General features: G+C 51.1%; 2 protein-coding genes across 3 annotated transcripts in view; both read left to right on the forward strand.

Annotated features, from left to right (window-relative positions):
• Nucleotides 1-982: 982 nt before the first annotated feature.
• AGRP (agouti related neuropeptide) lies at nt 983-2,348 on the forward strand. Its single transcript, XM_024733584.1, has 3 exons — nt 983-1,716; nt 1,875-1,966; nt 2,166-2,348. Exons 1-3 carry the CDS (start codon nt 1,587-1,589, stop codon nt 2,346-2,348), a joined length of 405 nt encoding a protein of 134 aa, XP_024589352.1. The 5' UTR covers nt 983-1,586.
• Nucleotides 2,349-3,128: 780 nt separating this feature from the next.
• Nucleotides 3,129-17,335, forward strand: part of ATP6V0D1 (ATPase H+ transporting V0 subunit d1) — a 38,291-nt gene continuing 24,084 nt past the window's right edge. Inside the window, exon 1 of one of the 2 annotated variants that reach the window (XM_024733959.1) lies at nt 3,129-3,352. In XM_024733959.1, the coding sequence (XP_024589727.1) occupies nt 3,223-3,352 (130 nt within the window). In that variant the 5' untranslated portion in view covers nt 3,129-3,222. The remainder of the gene's footprint in view (nt 3,353-17,335) is intronic. The other variant, XM_024733949.1, reaches the window with a different exon arrangement.

Below are 17,335 nucleotides of genomic sequence, written 5' to 3' on the forward strand. Positions count from 1 at the left end.
AGGTTAATGTCAGTTGCCAGGGAGGCCTTGACACCAGGTCTGCTTTGTGACAGTCACCAAAACAGCCAGCACCATTCCCGGGGGAGAAATGGGGACTGGCCCTTTGTTGGATTATCCATGGACCACCTCCCCAGAGGGGCTTTCCCTCACTCCCCTGCTCCTCCCCTGGGCCATAGTAGGTGACCCTCTGAGCTCCTAGGACTGTTACCCTGGGCCAACCACAAGCGAGTCCAATGCCAGCCTGATCCCAGAACAGACATCAATGCCCATCTGTGGAAGAAGAATGCCACAGGCTCACCCTCTGCAGAGCACCCCTCTCCACACAAGTCTCTCCCCAAGACCAATTGCTGTGTTGACACCAGGCCAGAAGCTGCCAGATGATAACCTATGGTTTCCAACTGCTTTCTGGAAGGACTTCCTCAGGCCTCGCCCTGGTCAGAATAGCCCCAAACAGCCTCTACATCCTCCTCCAGCTGTCTTGGGCCAGCTGTTTGTATATTGAGTCCTGGAAGCTGACTCAGCCTGCATCCCCATCCCCAAGTGGCAAGTGTGTAATAAAGTGCCCTTGGCGGGGCTGGTGAGGGAAGGCTGGGGCAGGTGGGGTCCTGTGTGTCCCACCATCTCTATGAAAGGGCAGTCCTCACATCTGCCCCGTGCTGATGAGGTCAGGCGTGGGCACAGGCCTGACAACGCAGGGCGGAAAGGAGCAGCCATTAGCACTAATGAGGCAGGCGGCCTGAAAAGCTTTTTACTTTGAAGCTCCTCATCCACCCAGGGAACAGTCCGTTCGGCCACCTTGGCTTCCAGGAACCCCAGGCAGAAAAGGGTGTGGGGGCAGGAGCAGGGCTGGGGTTTTGGAGAAGCCTGGAGGAAGAAGGGGGAGGAGAGGTAGGGCCAGAGATGGAGGCAGAGGGCCTGCTTTTGGCTAAGCGGGCTTCTCCCCTCCCCTTTCTCCCCTCAAAAACCCAGGGTCTAGGTCTCCACCCCAACCCCACCCCGCTCTGGTCACTGGCCCATCACCCCCTCCAATGCCCTTGACCCAAGTTCCTGGAAGCAAAGGGAACATGCCATGCGTAGGGTCTGAATGAGCATCTCCGGGGCCACAAATTAAATTAAGTGTTCAGGGCCGCCTTCCTTGTTATTGCTAATGGCTCCAGCCTACCCATCCCCATTCCCCAGGTCCCTGTCCTGGGGAATGAATGTGGGGGCCCTGGGCACCCTATCTTGTTCCCAAACTTTGATTGGTTCCTGGAGACCTCACTCCAAACTGGAGATGGGTACCCCTCTTATAGAGCCCAGGTTCCAGTGAGAGAGGCCTGAACTGTGCCCCCACTGTCTGGGGGGGCGCCCTCATGCCCTGGCTGCAGGGAGAAGTCACGTGTGGGCCCTTCATTAGACCCTGCCATATAAACCGAGGGCATGGGGTGGCCAGGAACTCTTGGGGCAAGGATCCAGCAAGCAGAGGTAAGTCCTCAGGTTGGGCAGAGACTCCTACTCTCTAGGGGTCTTCTGTCTGGGATAGGGCACCTAGAGGGTGTTCTAGGGATGAAGAGGGACTAAGTGGGGTCTTCCTGCTGAGCCAGGCCATGCTGACCACAGTGCTGCTGAGTTGTGCCCTGCTGCTGGCAATGCCCACCGGGCAGGGGGCCCAGATGGGCTTGGCTCCCCTGGAGGGCATCGGAAGGCCTGACCAAGCCTTGTTCCCAGAGCTCCAAGGTCAGTGTGGGCAGGGGTGGGGATGGGTGGGGCCTGGACACTCTCTGGCCACGAACTATTCTGCCTGGTATGAGCCCTCTTTCCCCCTTCCCAATCTCAGGCCTGGGAGGTGGGTGTCTTGTGCATGGGGTTTTCTGTCCTCACATCATCTGTCCCAGGCCTGGGCCTGCAGCCCCCGCTGAAGAGGACAACGGCAGAACAGGTGGAAGAGGCTCTGCTGCAGGAGGCAGAGGCCAAGGCCTTGGCAGAGGTAACTGCTCAGGAAAAGGGCTGAGGCCACAATCTCTGGGTGGGGGGATCAGGCATCAACCTCCATCTCCACTTCGGTGACCCTCTCACTTGGGGTGACACTGCAGACCATCCCTCCCCATGCTCCACTGACGTCCCGCCTTGATTGGGTCAGGTCCCTGAAGCTGCCACTGAAGGCCCATGTTACCCAACCCCTGCAGGTGCTAGATCCGGAAGGACGCAAGCCGCGCTCCCCGCGTCGCTGCGTAAGGCTGCACGAGTCCTGTCTGGGACACCAGGTACCATGCTGCGACCCATGTGCCACGTGCTACTGCCGTTTCTTCAACGCCTTCTGCTACTGCCGCAAGCTGGGTACTGCCGCGAACCCCTGCAGCCGCACCTAGTTGGCCGACGTTGGGGTTGGGGCTGGGGCAGGGAAGCGACAATAAAGGATGGGACCAACCCCAGGGTTGTGGCGTTATTTCGAACGTGACCGTCGGAGGGGGGAGGTCATGGCAGGGGCAAAGGTGTCTCCAAGCCAAGACACCACACACACATCCCTACCCCAGGGCCTGCGCTATCCCATCATGAGTCACTTACATGCATGCTCTTAGAGTGCCAGGCGTCGTTGGGAGAAGCAGAGGAGGGCCGCGCTCCTACCCTTGAGAATCTTATATAATAAATGAGGGGAAGGGAGGGCGCAACGCAGCATAGGAGCTGTAGCTCCCAGCAGGCTAACAAAACATTAGGCTCCAGGGCCTGCTTGCGTTAACTCGACGCGTGACCCGCAGCGAAGCCTTCCCCTCACCGGACTTCAGTTCCTTTCAGGGGAAGGCTGACAACAGTCTGGAATATTTCCAAGCATAAGAAGCGCCGCCCACTCCCATCTTTACTCCTCTGGCCGCCACAGCACCACGTGCACCAGACTCGGGAAATCTAGAGTGAAGGCCCAATCGAATCCCCGCGGCCACGGGCGCCACCACGCGGTCGGCCTTGGACACTCCAAGCCGCTCCCGCCGGAGAGCAAGAGGCCCTCTTCCCCTCAGCGCGCAGGCGCCAGTGGGCGGTCCCGAGCCCACACCTGCGCAACCGTTCCGCGAGAAACCACCCGGAAGCCGGGCGCCGCTCAGAGCCCCGCCCCGTTGTGGTCACGTGGGCCGCTTGCGCGTCACCTGATGCGCTTGACAGCCCGCTGCGGGCGCCGCGTCAGCTGATCTTGGAGTTGTGCTGCGTGCCGGCAGGTCCGGGTCCTCCGGTCCAGCCGACCCCGCCGCAGCCATGTCGTTCTTCCCGGAGCTTTACTTCAACGTGGACAATGGCTACTTGGAGGGACTGGTGCGCGGCCTGAAGGCCGGGGTGCTCAGCCAGACGGACTACCTCAACCTGGTTCAGTGCGAGACGCTCGAGGGTGAGCCGCGGGGCCGGGCTGCGGGGCCTCGAAAGGCCGGCAGGGAGGCCGGCGCGGGCCTGAAGGTTCTGAGGTCTGGGAGTGGAAGCTGGGGGTTCTCGAAGGGCCTGAGAGGTCGGGGAACCGGATCCGGGCCTGAGAGGCCTGCTGGGAATCCGGGGGCTAATGGCGGGGTGCGCCGGAAGGGAATATACCTCCATTTGCGGCTCCGTGTGGGCCCAAACGCAAATAAGGCTTTAAGAACCGCAGTGGTTCGCCTCTGCTGGGGCCACTTCTTCCCCGTTCTGCCCACCATGTAGTCTGGAAGAGAGGGTGTCTCGGGAGTGGTTAGCTGGTGTGAGATGTGCTCGTACAAGCCTCTTTACCCTGACGTAGCCAGAGAGCTGTCTCGTGGCAAAGCTTAGGGAAGCTAAGCGGAAAAGTCCCCGGCTTTCCCTCCCAGCACATACACCAAGGGCTTTGGGCTCATTGTGTCTTCACGTTGGCCTGCGCAGTGAGCCTTTCTGGGGAATTACTGAGCCAGCTTAGCGAGAGTTTCCTCCCATCGCCAATCCACTGGCTGAGAGGTCTTCTGAAGGCACTGTTTGGGAGAGCCCTGAAAGTCGGGAAGTTCATACACCTGTATTTGACAATAATTCCCACTCGCTCCATGAGGAAACTCTGTTCAGACAGGGTTTCCTAGCACAAGAATGGTGAGAAGCTGAGTTCCACTTTTTTTCAGGACACACAGCTCCAAAGTGGAATTGACTCTGTGAGGCGCAGCATCAGATTTACTGAATTAGAGACTTCCCTGATTCCAGTCTTCTCTTCCTCCTCCCGCTACCCACCGCCGCCCCCCAGGTGATAGTGAAGGGCACAGTGGCTGGGCTGTGAGTTCCCATCCCTGACCTCCAGGTTATATCCTCGAACAGAGGTACTGCTAGCCTCCTGGTTGGTAGCTGGAGGGGGAAGATGGCCAGATGATTCGCCTTCTGGAGAAAATTTTCTCATCATAAACTTACTGAGGTTAAAAGTGAGCTCAGTTAAAAAAACAGTTATGCACCTTGCAAATTGGACCTGTAATGTGAAAATAAATACCTTTAAGTTTTAAAACTTACTGCAGTTCAAATACAATTGTGGGCATTATGGTTTTAACATAAATGTGCAAGAAAAGTCTTTCACCTCCCTTATGAGAGTGGAGGTGGGGACGGAGAGGAGAGCACTTTAGGGTGCTGGGTTGTAGGAACTTGACAGCAACCTCATTGTCCTCACTGTGGCAAACAGAGGAGAAACAGAGAGAGGCTGCACAGGGCAGGGCTTGGCACACAGTGGTATTTAATGGGAGTTTTGTGGACTGATTGGGACTGAAGGAAGATCTTTATTTGCTTAAATCTGAATGCGGACACCATTGATTACCAACTGGCATTTGGTAAACTTGTTTCTCTTCTAGGCTTTCCTCACTCCTGCTGCCCTCCTACCCCACCCGTGTAGAGCTTCTGGGGGCACGGGGTTCCCATCTTCCCAGCAGACGCTCCATCATCCCCCATAAACATGTTAAGCCATTCTTCCTACAGCACTGCTCACACATGGTCCCCTTGTGGATCACCATCCAGCCCTTTAGTGTGACATTCAGGGATTCCCTCACTCTTTCACACATGTTCCTTTCCTTCATGCAAGCCATCCCCCAGCTTTTGGTGCACATTGTGTGGTAGACTTTGAACTTTCAAATCTGACTTTGAATCCCAGCTGCACCAATTACTGAATCACTTTAGACAAGTTATTTAACATCTCTGGGTCTTGGGTTCATCATCTGACACATTAACAGCACCTATCTCACAAGGTTGAGAGATGTCAACAAGTTATTATGTGTAAAACACTTAACTCAGCACCAAGCACAGAATAAGTGCTAGGTAAACGTTAGCTCGTTTCAGTATTATTTGCACTAGCCATTTTCTCTGCTTCCTTCTTACTTCCGTGAAACCCAGTGATTCCCACCCTTTAAGGCCCAGACCCAGTACCATCCCATCTTAGAACCCCTTTGTGGACATGCTAGGCTAGAATGTTGTCCCCCTCCATCCAGTTGCAGCTCTTGTGTTTGTTTGTGCTGCTTTCCTAGAAGTCTGTCAACACAGAGTTTGAGATTCTTGGGACTCTAGGCTGGAGATGCTCAGGACTTTCAGGGGCTGGAGATAACCAGAGGCAGGAAGGATTGACCAGAAACTCCACTTGTCCTCTACAGAAAGGCCTTCTCTGCTCCTGAAGGTCACCCCAGAGGCCTGACCTCCAGCCCTTTGTTGCTGGGTGTTTTTGCTTCCTTATCTCCAGGGAAAAGGGAAAGGGTGGGGGGGAGAGGGGAGGGAGGTGGGAAGGAGAGACCAAGGAAGCCTGTGGTCTCTATGAAATCTGTAGGTGTGTCCTGAGATGATGAGGTTTCCAAAGAACATGTTTTAGAAGTGGAACAGTTTCCAGAAGGCTCAGGACATTGGGTGGAGGGTGTTTATTTGTTCTGCAAGGTACAGGAAGTACATATGAGACGCTCCACCACACCGTAGCCTTCCTTCTTGGCTTCTACTCCATCAGGGCATCTGCTACTGACCTCTTTTGCTAGAACTCAGCCTCTTAGGACCGCTGAAGTCCATGTATCCTCCATTGTCCATCTTGCTTGATTGTCTCTTCTCAGAGGTAGGAGAAGGTCCTAGCTCTTGGTGAACTGAGGGGACAGAGCTAGGTGGTCACAAAAGCTCTTTTCAGCTCTGAGTGTTTTGGATGTGTTGAGTACCTTCTAGAAGTTGGGTCCTGTGCTAGGGACTTGTGGGGAAGAGGAGGTGGGTCAGAGATACACAAAGAGAAATCATACAGGATTACTTTGAATGTTTTCATTCATTCCACATATACTTGTAAAGCAACTCTTTTATGCCAGGCACAGCAGTAGGGTCTGAGGTACTTTGTTGAATGATGTTCCCCTTGACCCTCATAGTCTGGGGGTGGAGGTCAGTGGGGCCAGAAGACATTAAGAGATCAGTGTAGCATAGCGGTTACAAATGTGGGCTTACTACTGCACGTTTCTGTGGCCATGTAACTGCTCTGTCCTGAGTTTCATCATCTGTAAAATGGAAATAATAATAAATAAAATTATACGTATCTTTACTGATGGGGTGGTTGTGAAAGCTAAACAAGATAATCCCTGTAAAACACTTAGCATGAACTTGGCACATGGTAAGTACTGAGTCAGTGTGCTAGCTGCAGTTATTGTTATTTTAAAGCAAAGGAAATATACAATTGCATATTAAGGGTGTTACCTGTGAAACGGACAGTGGAGAAATGATAGAGAATCAGAGGGGAACTTTCTGTAGAGAGTGTGGCTGGTTCAGGCCCTGCTGAGGAAGGATATTCGAGCTGAGGTGTGGGCAATGAGGAGCCAGCTGTGCAGAGAGCTAGGCCAGGGATGGGGTGGAGTGGGGTGGGGGACATTTCGGGCAGAGCGACCAGCATAACAAGGAGAAATAGTTGGGCCAATCAGAGGGACCAAAAGGAGTCCTGGGTGGTAGGGTGCGGGGGACAAGAGCACAAATCTGCTCGGAACCCAGACCCTTGGTTTAAAAACATCAGGCTGAGTCCAGGGGAGGAAGCCCCTGGCCCCTCAGCACTGGGTGTGGAGGCAGAGAGAGTGGTGGCAGGGGCACCACCTTCCACAGAGGCCTGCCGAATTTGAGGTGGTCAGATGTGACTAAGTGAATGTATTTCAGATCATGAGGAACATATGTCGTGCTAATTCGATGTTCAAGTCTTCGTTTGCTCATTCAAAAAACGCTTCCTGAAGGCCTCCTGTGTGCCAGCTTCTGTGCCTCATAAGAGAGCCAGGCAGGTATTTCAGGTATTACCATAGTTCTGAGCTTGAACCCTTAGCTTTGACCTTGGCTTCAGCCTAAAAGCATTGCTATTAATTTGTCTGACTGGCTGCTGGGAATACAGGTATGAGTGAGACTCTGGCCCTGCCCTGCAGAATTTCCCCTTTCCTCTTTTCTCTTTAAAACTATTTATTATGGAAATCATTAAACATGTACAAATTAGAGGGAATAGTATAACGAACCTATAAGTAATAATCACCTAATTACAACAGTGATCAAATTTGTTGTTATCAATCTTGTTTCAGTAATAGCTGCATTTATCCCCCCACTCTCAAATTATTTTGAAGTAAATCCCAGACAGCATATCATTTCAGCTGTAAATATTTTGGTGTTTCTAAAAAAGATAATGATTTATTTTTTTTTAACAACCACAATCCGATTAGTCCTCCTTTAAAAGAAACAATAGTTTTTGATGTCATCAAATATCCATTTCGTGTTTAGATTTGTCTGATTGTCTCAAACGATTTTTTAATACAGTTTGTTTCAAGTGAGGTCCAATTATGATCCATATATTTCAATTGATTGATGCTATCAGAAGTCTTTTAGTATATAGGTTTTCTGTCTCACTTTTCCTTTTATTTACTGAAGAAGCTGGGTCTTTTAATTTATAGATTTTCCTTCCATCTCAACTTTGCTGATTATATCCCTGCTGTATAGTTTAACGTGTTCCTCTGTCCCTTGTTTTTCCTGTAAATTGATAGTTAGATCTAAAGACCTAATTAGATTCTGGTTCTATTTTTTTTTAAACAATATTTAATAGATGACATTTGTGCTTCTATTGAGAGTTGTTTCTCTTTAGTTGTTTCCCTTTTTATGACATAGGAACCATTGACATTTATTGCCTAGAACCATTATTTCATTAGGGGTTGCAAAATGGTGATATTTTAATTTTATGTTTCCTTCTGCAATTGCTAGCTTGAATACTTCTATACCTGGAAATTGCCAGTAATCAACTACTTGGTTACCCTGAAATACAGTCTGTATAGGAGAGGCAGGATAAATGCTTAATTCTTTCCCATATTTACTAGCTTCCAAAATTATGAGTTGGTTTTCCAACATCCTCCAAAGATAACTCATGAGGTTTGTTTGTTCTTCTTTTTGTTTGTTTAGTATCATAACACACTTATGGATTTTAATACATTTGTTGTGCTTCAGTCTTTTAACTTTATCAGTGCTCAAATTGTCCTTTGGCCAGTGGGAGCTTATACAATAGGCTGTCTGTTGTGTAAGTTTTTTGACATAACCCTGTAGCCTTCCTTACTACTGAGATGACAATATATTCTAATGTTATCTTGTACATTTGTTGACCCAGACCTAGAGTCATCATTTCTCTTAGGGGACCTGATTCTTTTTATAGGAAAATGATATTTAGAGACCAAAATCTGAGTCCAGGGGTTTCTCACTGTTGCTGAGTTGGTCATTATTTCTAGGATTTTTCTATGAATTAGCTCCCTTCTTACTTAGAAACTTGGAAAATACAGAGAAGCCTATGGCTTGCTGGATTATGCAGCTGTAACTCAGCTGATGGGTACCAATGCCAGTTCCTAATTTGGAATGGGCGCTCCCCCTGACACTTGGACCATTCAGTACATATCCTTCCTGTTGTAAAGAAATATGCTTAGCATTCAGAAGGAGGAACCCTGTGATCTTCTCAACTTCCATGTGAGTTAGGTGGTCCCGAGTGATTGTTTTCCTCAGCCAGTGAGTTAGATGCTCAGGGACTATGATTGAAGAGCTCACATGTGTGATATGCTGGTTGTCTTTCAGAACACTGTATCCCTCTCTGTTCTGAGTCACTTGTCTTTTGTTCATTACAACATTTCCTTCTGCATTTCAACATTATTTCACAAGACACAGTCTCATATAGGAAGAGGAAAGTGAGACTCCTGGCTGGCCTTGGCCAAATCACCAGTCACATCAAACTGCAGATACAAACATAGATGGTGTCTCCAGCAGTGGCACTAATTAGCTGTTAGTGGCACAGTTAGTTATTCAGCACTAATTATAGTATGGCCAGGAATGTGGCTGGAAAGAGATCAGCTTTGAAGGATTGCAAAAACCACAAGAAGGGCTTTGTCCTGAATGCAGGGGATGGGAGGGTAAAACTACTGGACTTGTACTTCAGAATGTACCTGCAGTTTGAAAAGTGTTTTGGGGGTCGGGGCCACACTGAAGGTGGGAAGAACAGTCTGCAGAATCTTATAAGTAATCCAGGGCAGAGAAGATGATGGCAGCCTGTCTTCAGGCATTGGTAGGGAGCATTGTGGGGTGGGGGTGGGGGGATTATAGGAAGAGGAGTTGATAGGATTTGAGGGTTGGATAAGGAGGCTGAGGAAGAAGGAAGAGTCAAGGCTGATGTCTCCTCTCTGGCTTAGGCAACTGTGTAGGTGGCAAGTGAAATGATAGTGGACTGTGGAAGGAACAGGTTGGAGAAAGAGTGAGAAGATGGAATTGAGGGATCTGTGAGCCATCTGAGTGAAGATGTGGAGACTACTTTTGCTGCTCAGGTGTGAGGTCTGAGCTTGGGGAATCAGGGTAGAAGTGTGGCCACTGACCCCAAGAGAGAGCATAGAATCAAAAGAGTAGAGGCCCTAGATGAGACCCTCCCCGCATAGGGCTTCCGTTAAGCAAGGATAGGGCAAAAGATGGTCCTGCCAGAAAGAGCAAAGGCATCCCCTGAGAGGTTGGTAGCCCCAAGAGAGAAAAAGAAGTGGGTGGTGACTGACAAACATGACCAAGAGATTGAAATAAAGTCAGACAGTTCTTCATTTGGTTTTGCCATTCAGAGGTCATTGGTGACCTTAATGAGTACAGAGGAGAGCAGGGCTAGAAGCTGACAGCAGTGCATGGAGTGGTTGGGCAGAGACAACATACAGACAGAGCAGAGCTTACCAATGAACTCAACTCACTGATGAATCCCTGCTCAGCCTGTTACTAGCTTTGTGACCCTGGGCAAGTGGTTTATCCTCAGCTGCATAATGAGAGTTTTTTTGTCGTTTTTTTATTTTGCGGTACGCGGGCCTCTCACTGTTGTGGCCTCTCCCATTGCGGAGCACAGGCTCTGGACGTGCAGGCTCAGTGGCCATGGCTCATGGGCCCAGCTGCTCCGTGGCATGTGGGAACTTCCCGGACCGGGTCACGAACCCGTGTCCCCTGCATCGGCAGGCGGACTCTCAACCACTGCGCCACCAGGGAAGCCCCAAGAGTATTTTTTAAATTAATTAATTAATTAATTTATGGCTGCATTGGATCTTCATTGCTGCATGCGGGCTTTCTCTAGTTGCAGTGAGCGGGGCTACTCTTCATTGAGGTGCACGGGCTTCTTATTGTGGGGGCTTCTCTTGTTGCGGAGCACGGGCTCTAGACGCACAGGCTTCAGTAGTTGTGGCTCTCGGGCTCTAGAGCACAGGCTCAGTAGTTGTGGCGCGAGGGCTTTGTTGCTCCGCGGCATGTGGGATCCTCCCGGACCAGGGCTCGAACCTGTGTCCCCTGCATTGGTAGGCGGATTCTCAACCACTATGCCACCAGGGAAACCCACAATGAGAGTATTAATAGGATCACTCTGAAATGTTAGTGACATGTAAGCACAGGGCCTGGAGCCGAGAGAGCAGTCAGGGAAGCCAGCTGCTCCCACTGTGGTCATTCCTTCCTGTCACTCCTGGGAGGCAGGCACCATGCTGGGCCTCGAGTGGGTAATGAAAACAATGTCACACAGGCCTTGCTTGGGTGCAGGTGTGCCTAATGGACAGACTGGTGGACATCAAAACAGCATTGAATGTCCAGTAGGCATGTGGTACACTTTGGGGCAGTGGGAGCATGTGAGGAGTAGCAGTTAAAGGGTACAGGGCTTCTTTTTGGGGTAATGAAAATGTTCTAAAATTGTGGTGATGGTTGCACAACTCTGAATATACTAAACACCATTGAATTGTACATTTTAAATGGGAAAATTGTATGATACATGCATTATATCTCAGTGAAGTTGTCACACACAAAAAATTAGCCAGGTCAAGGAGTGGGGAAGAAGGAATGGCATTAGCAGTCTCAGAAACGTGAAGCTGCATAGAATATCAGGAGAACTTTGGGAACTGGGAAGAGAGAGTAGAGCATGTGTCGGGTGTGCAGGGCTGAGGGTGGATAGGCGCATTGGGCTGGTTCATTGAAGGCCTTGGGTGCCTTGGAAAGATACATAGCTTAGGAGAGCTGAGAGTTGTGTTTAAAAAGAGAGAGAGAGAGAGATTCTTCAGTTAGGTCAAGGTCTGTGTGTGGGAAATGTCTTGCTTAAGAGTTTATGTTCTTGCCTGGAAACACTTTGTTCCATTCTGTTTGTCAGAGGAGAATATATCGATTTGGTGAAACTGCGTGACCACGGCTTAGACAGCAAGACAAGCTTAGCTTGGTCCAGAATTCCTCAGAGTCAGATGTGATCCAGAGGAAGAGAGAACAGGGTTCTAACAATCCAGTGACCACAAACACGAGAGAGGAGCTTGGGAGGCGTTGGGGGAAGGGTGTACACGTGGAGAGGGTTTGCACTTGGACCGAAGGGAACAACTACATGAGTCTCTGAGCTGTGAGAGCCTGGGCCCACACACACCTGACGTTTTCCCCTCAGTGTCTGATGGCCCATGTTGTCCCGACTGCCCCAGGCAGTGGCATTGCTGTGTGAAGAGGCATCTCCCCCCTGCCCCCAGCACCCAATGATTGATGAGCTGGCATGGATCGCTGGTGGTGACTTGACTGTTCCTCTCCAGCTGGCTGCTGCTGCAAGAGGATGAGGCCCCAGAGCAGGGGTGGAGGCGAGGGGTAGGCAGGAGGGAGGTCTTGCTGCCATGAGTCAGCTTGGATTTGATCTGTCAGTAGATGAAGGAGGGGGGAATTGTGAAGGGGACGAGTGTTGGTGGTGTGATGTGAAACTTGATGTGGGGCTCAGGAGGTTGGGTTTAGGAGGAGCCAGGCTAGAAGCAGGTGCTATTCCAGCTCTCTGGGTGAGAGAATGGGGCTCAACTGGGGCAGGAGTGGCACGTGGGCAGAAGAGGGACTGGGTCAGAGACCAGCTTAGGGCATGAGACTGATAAGATTGGGCCAGTCTGCCTTAGGTATGGTGGTGAGAGGGGTTAGAAGTTAGTTAGAAGTCAAATGTCTGGGTGGGTGCTGGAACTGCTTCTGAGATGGGGACCACTGGAGGAGGAGAAGGTTTGGGGCATGGACAGGGTGGTGGAGGAGGAGGTGTTCTATCTCAGAAGTGCTGAGTCAGAGTGTCTGAGGGAGGTGGCTGTGTGGATCTGGAGCTCAGGGGAAGTAGCACTAAAGATACCAATCTGGAAGTCATCAGCACACTGACGGCCGGCAGCTCAGCCCACGCCCGGCCGTCTGTTGGCTTGCAACCAGGGCAAGCCTCCCTTGGAAGCCTGGTCCTGCCCACAAGTCCTGCCAGGAGGCTGGAGAGCAGCCTTAATGGCGGGCCAAGTGGACATAAGCGTGGCCTGAGGAGGATACCTGGCGTGGAGCCTAATTTGGCGAGCAGAGCAGGGAGAGCCACAGCCAGGGATTCCCCTCCAGATCCCTGCCGTGCCTCCTGCATGACTGGGCATGGTGGTTTCTTTTCTTTTTTGGTCTCCTTTTTAACTAAACATAACTTGAAAAAAAATTCCAAAAATAGAGTTGGTGGAAGGGTGACTTGGTGTAGATCCTTGGGGGACAAGTTTTTACTGCCTTGTTTAAACATTGCATGTATATGTGCTGTGTGGCCCTATATACCCAGTTACAGAATCGTATCCCCTAAATTAGCACAGGATGGCACATACAGAGGTGTTCACACCAGCCCTGTTGGTAACTGCAACCTGTTAGAACCAGCGGAGTGGCCGTTGATGGCTTTGGTTAAATAAATCATGGTCTGTGCTTACAGTGGAATACTATTCCAGTGCTCAAAAGTGTGATGTTCCATGAAGACTGATTTAGAAACATCTCGCTAGGTGAGAAATTGCAAAGTGTTGCATGTAATATAGTCCCATTTTAGTAGAATGCCAGGTAATGTGCACATGGAAACGTGTTTGGAAGCATAGGCAACAAGTCTAGAGTGGCAGCCTCTGCAGAGAGGGATTGGAAAGGCTGGGAGGGGGAATATGTCAGTTTTAAATTTTATGTACCTTCCATTGTTCAAATGTGTCATAGTGAACAAATGTTTTATAATTTAAAACATCCGCTAAAGATATGTAAAATAAAGGAAATTTGAACATACAGGCGAGCAAAGAGAAGGTACTTACACCCATCCGCCATCCAAGCCAAGACCCCTGCTGGTGACCCTGGAGTGTTCTTCCAGATTTTCGTTCACAGCATTGTAGGGTTGGTCTGAGCCTTAGGGAGCCCCCATCAAGCCCCTTCTCTTTACACCAGAAGACTCAGTGTCCAGGGGATGCATGAGGGCCAGGGCCAGATACTTCATGTCACTCAGACTAGAGCCCCAAAGCCCCTGTCCACGTGCAGCTCACCTCTCACCTGCCTATTTTTCTCTCTTTCCCTTGTCGCCACTTCCCCATCGCTACTTCTTGCTTTCCCTTCACTGATTACATCTTGCGCTAGTATATACTTTAGCCTGGTTTTATCTGGGAAGCTGTTTATGGTCAAGATAGTCCACACAGGAACTGATAACCCCCGTTTCATAAGCCCTGCCCCAGAGTTCATGTCAGAACTTGCTCTGGTGGGTGTTAACACATTTGTCCTCGGATTTACTCCCTGATTTCTTGGGCCTGGTTTCTGAGGTGGAGCCAGTGTCTGAACCTGTGCTTAGGACCTTTTGAGGTGACCTCAGCACAGGCAAATGTCAGTCATCCAGGACCCTTGAAGATGAGGCTTTCTGGGTGACCAGGGTTTCTGGATGGAAGAGAGGGAAAGATCCAAATTTTGAACATTTTGCATAAACCCATTCTGGAATGTATTAGTCTCACTTTCTTGCTTTCACAGTGGCACACACTAAATAAACATAGCAGACTTTCTCCCGAATTAGGGCTGTTAGACTTGAAACGAGATGACACCAAACCACTGTCCCTGAGGGCCCAGGTCTGCCTCCAGTAGTTTGTCCCTGGCCCCCTGTGGTCAGAGCGCCTGCTACAGCACCCTAGAACCTTTTCTTACTTGTAGCTGTTGTTGTGCTTTGGGTTCAGCTGTTAGATGCCCTCCAGCTTGTTGGAAGGGTCAGCATTAAGAATGAACAGGTGTGAGGACGTGATGCAATGGTCTGTCTTATAAATCACCTCTGCCTGCTCAGAGTCAGGACCCTAGGGCCTCTCTGGGTCACCAGGACCTTTCTTGAGTTGTGTGTGAGGCCAGGCATCAGGCAGACCGTGGCTCCCTTTCTGGCCAACTGTGTGACACTATGCATGTGATTTAATGCCTTGAAGCTAGTTTGCCCACCTGTAAAATGAAACAGAAATCACTTGCAGTTGTTAGGACTCAACAGTACATGCCTAGCCAGAGTGAATGCTCAATAGATATTTGTATGATTGGATGAGCAGCAGGTCTTTATTGGTACTGGCAGGGGGCCAGAGTGTGGGCTGTCGGGGAGGGGAAGCTGAGGCCCCCGTCCTGGAGGGGTGCACCATGTTGTAGATTGTCCTGTTTCTGGGTTATTAAGCACTTTTTGTTGTTGTTGTTATAGCATTAAACATTAGAGACAGCGGGTAGAGAGCTGGATAAAGGGATTTGGAGATTTGGAAGCATCTGGCTGAATTGGAGGACAAGGGTGGAGAGAGCTGAGGATGACCAGGCTTCCTCTGTAACCTCTTCAGTTTTGCCCCTCAGAAGGCCCCTTGCTTCACTGATGCAAGACAGACCAGTCCCTCATGATCAGACTCATGCTCGCCTTGTCTCCATTCTGGCTTTCCCGACTCACGTCCACCTCAGTCCTATTCTTGTTCTTTGTGACACATTTCTCCATAGCTCTGCAGGTGCCTGCAGCCTATTCCCTCAGGGATCAACGGCTGGGGGAGATGCAGACCAGGAGTCTGAGGCTGTTATTAAATCGCGTGGAGCCAGAGCAGAGCCTCTGGCTGTTGACAGTGCCATCCTCCCTTTGGCCACAAGGTGGTGGAACAGGACCATTCCGCTGCTTGAGAGCCAGGGAAGGGGGTGTGGCCGGATCCACTGGTGTGTCTCCTCTGCTTCTCTGTGCAGCACCTGCTTTTAGCTGCTGTCCCTTGGGACTCTGCCCCGGGCCCTACTTCCCTCACCCAAGCCCCAGTGGGCCTTCCCGGATTAAGTAGGGCTCAGTGTCTCCTGTCTGTCCATCTCTTCCCACCCTCACCTCCCTGTGCCCCAGCTTCCTGGGTTAGGAAGGGGAAGGCCAGGGAGAATTCCCTGATGCTGTCCACCTTGTGCCCAGTGCAGACTGCTCCAGCCTTGACCACCAAGCTGTCCTTGTTTACTTCCACGTGGGTCGTGCTGGCAGTCCTCAGAGTCGGAGCGGCAGCTTCAGCTTCAGCTTCAGCACAGTGTGCTAGCTATGAACCAAGGGTCTTGGTAGCTCCAAGTAGGAGCTTGAAGCTGCCCAGGAGTCAGGGCCACGCTTCCTAGGCTCCCAGAAGCACCATCCTTCCCCAGGTGGCCTCCACTTTGGTCCTGCTACTCTGGTCCCTCCAGGAGACAGAAAATTCATCCTCAGGACAGACTCCTCTCCTCCAGCCTTCTTCAGCACTTTGGGAACATGTAGGGGTGCATGTGGCACATACAGGTACATGTGTGTAGGATGACTCTGGAAGAGGCCCAAATCAGGCACCCCAGACTCTCTAGAGTATAGGTACATACAGTCATGTTATCAGGTAATTGACAGCTCTCCACCCTGCACCCCAATTTGGAAGGGTCTTTCCATTGGCCTCCCTGGCTTCTGCCTCATCCAACACTGACTCCTTAGTTGATTAAAAAAAAATAAAAAAAACTAGCCTGTGTGGGAATATTGGCCTTCTTCTTCTTTTAGAGGCAGGAAAATCAAGGCCCTGAAGGGCCATTTAGTAGGCTGGGCCTGACACCTGTTCTGCCCATCTGCACTCAGCACCCTGCAGCTCAAGGGGCTGGGGTGGGGCTGCCCCCGTGTGTGTCCCCCGTGTGTGTGGGTGGTCCTGAGGGGTGGCAGGCAGACCTGTGGCGGGGAAAGGGATGTGTGGAGGAACAGCCCTGACTGGGTGCCGGGCACTGCTTTCCTGGCCAACTCTGGCCTGGCCCTGGGCCAGACCTTGTCCCCCCTTGGCTACTCAGGCAATGATTTTCAGGCTTTGACCTCAGCTGAGGCTTCGTGTTTGGCTGGAGGATGGGGCTTTCCCCTCCAAGGAGTCATCTGTGGTGTCTTTGCTGCTGCAACTCAGCTTTTCCTGCTTGCCACACTGCTCCACAGCCCCGGGTCTCCCCGGCACCTGCTGTGAGCTCTGCCAGGGCTGCTTCCTGGATACCCAGGCCTCTGGCCTCACCCTGAGCCCCTGCGTGGCCCTCAGGGGCTGAGGTCGCACAGAGTCAGTGAGATCCAGGCCTGGTCAGGGTAGAGAGTGTCAGAGTTGGCCAGACCCCTGGAAGTAACCTTATATAACCCTCTTATTTTACCTGGGAAATTGGGTCCTGGTGAGGCCCGAGGCCTTGCTTATGGTCTCCTGACAACCGTCTTGCTTCTCCTGTCCAGTCATTCTACATTTTTTGATGCTTTCCTTCATTTGTTCACTGAAGGCTGCCTGGACTATGCCTCTTTGTGCCCGGCCCCCAACTCGGGAAGGGGTGGTCAGGTGAAAGAGACCCTGATTCTGGGGCCCTTGCCATTCCCCCAGGGCTTGCCACATGGTATCTAGCATGGGAATTAAGGGTTGGGAGTCGAGGAATACAGGTGAGCTGCGACCCATGACCTGGCACACAGGGCCCAAGGATGCCAGTCATGGGTCGTAGCTCACCCATTTCCCCCACCTTCAACACTTTAAACTCCAAGCGAGATGCCGTGTGGCAAGGCCTGGGGAAAGTGGAGTGCTATGAGATTCCCAGAGCAGGCGACCACCTCTCTCCCAGGGCCAGCCTGAGTGCTGATCAGACTCAATCTGGTGTGTTACTGCTTCCCCTGCGTGTTTCCTGT

Source organism: Neophocaena asiaeorientalis, unplaced genomic scaffold (genome assembly GCF_003031525.2).
Source record: "Neophocaena asiaeorientalis asiaeorientalis breed wild unplaced genomic scaffold, Neophocaena_asiaeorientalis_V1.1 scaffold90, whole genome shotgun sequence".
Taxonomy (NCBI): Eukaryota; Metazoa; Chordata; class Mammalia; order Artiodactyla; family Phocoenidae; genus Neophocaena; species Neophocaena asiaeorientalis.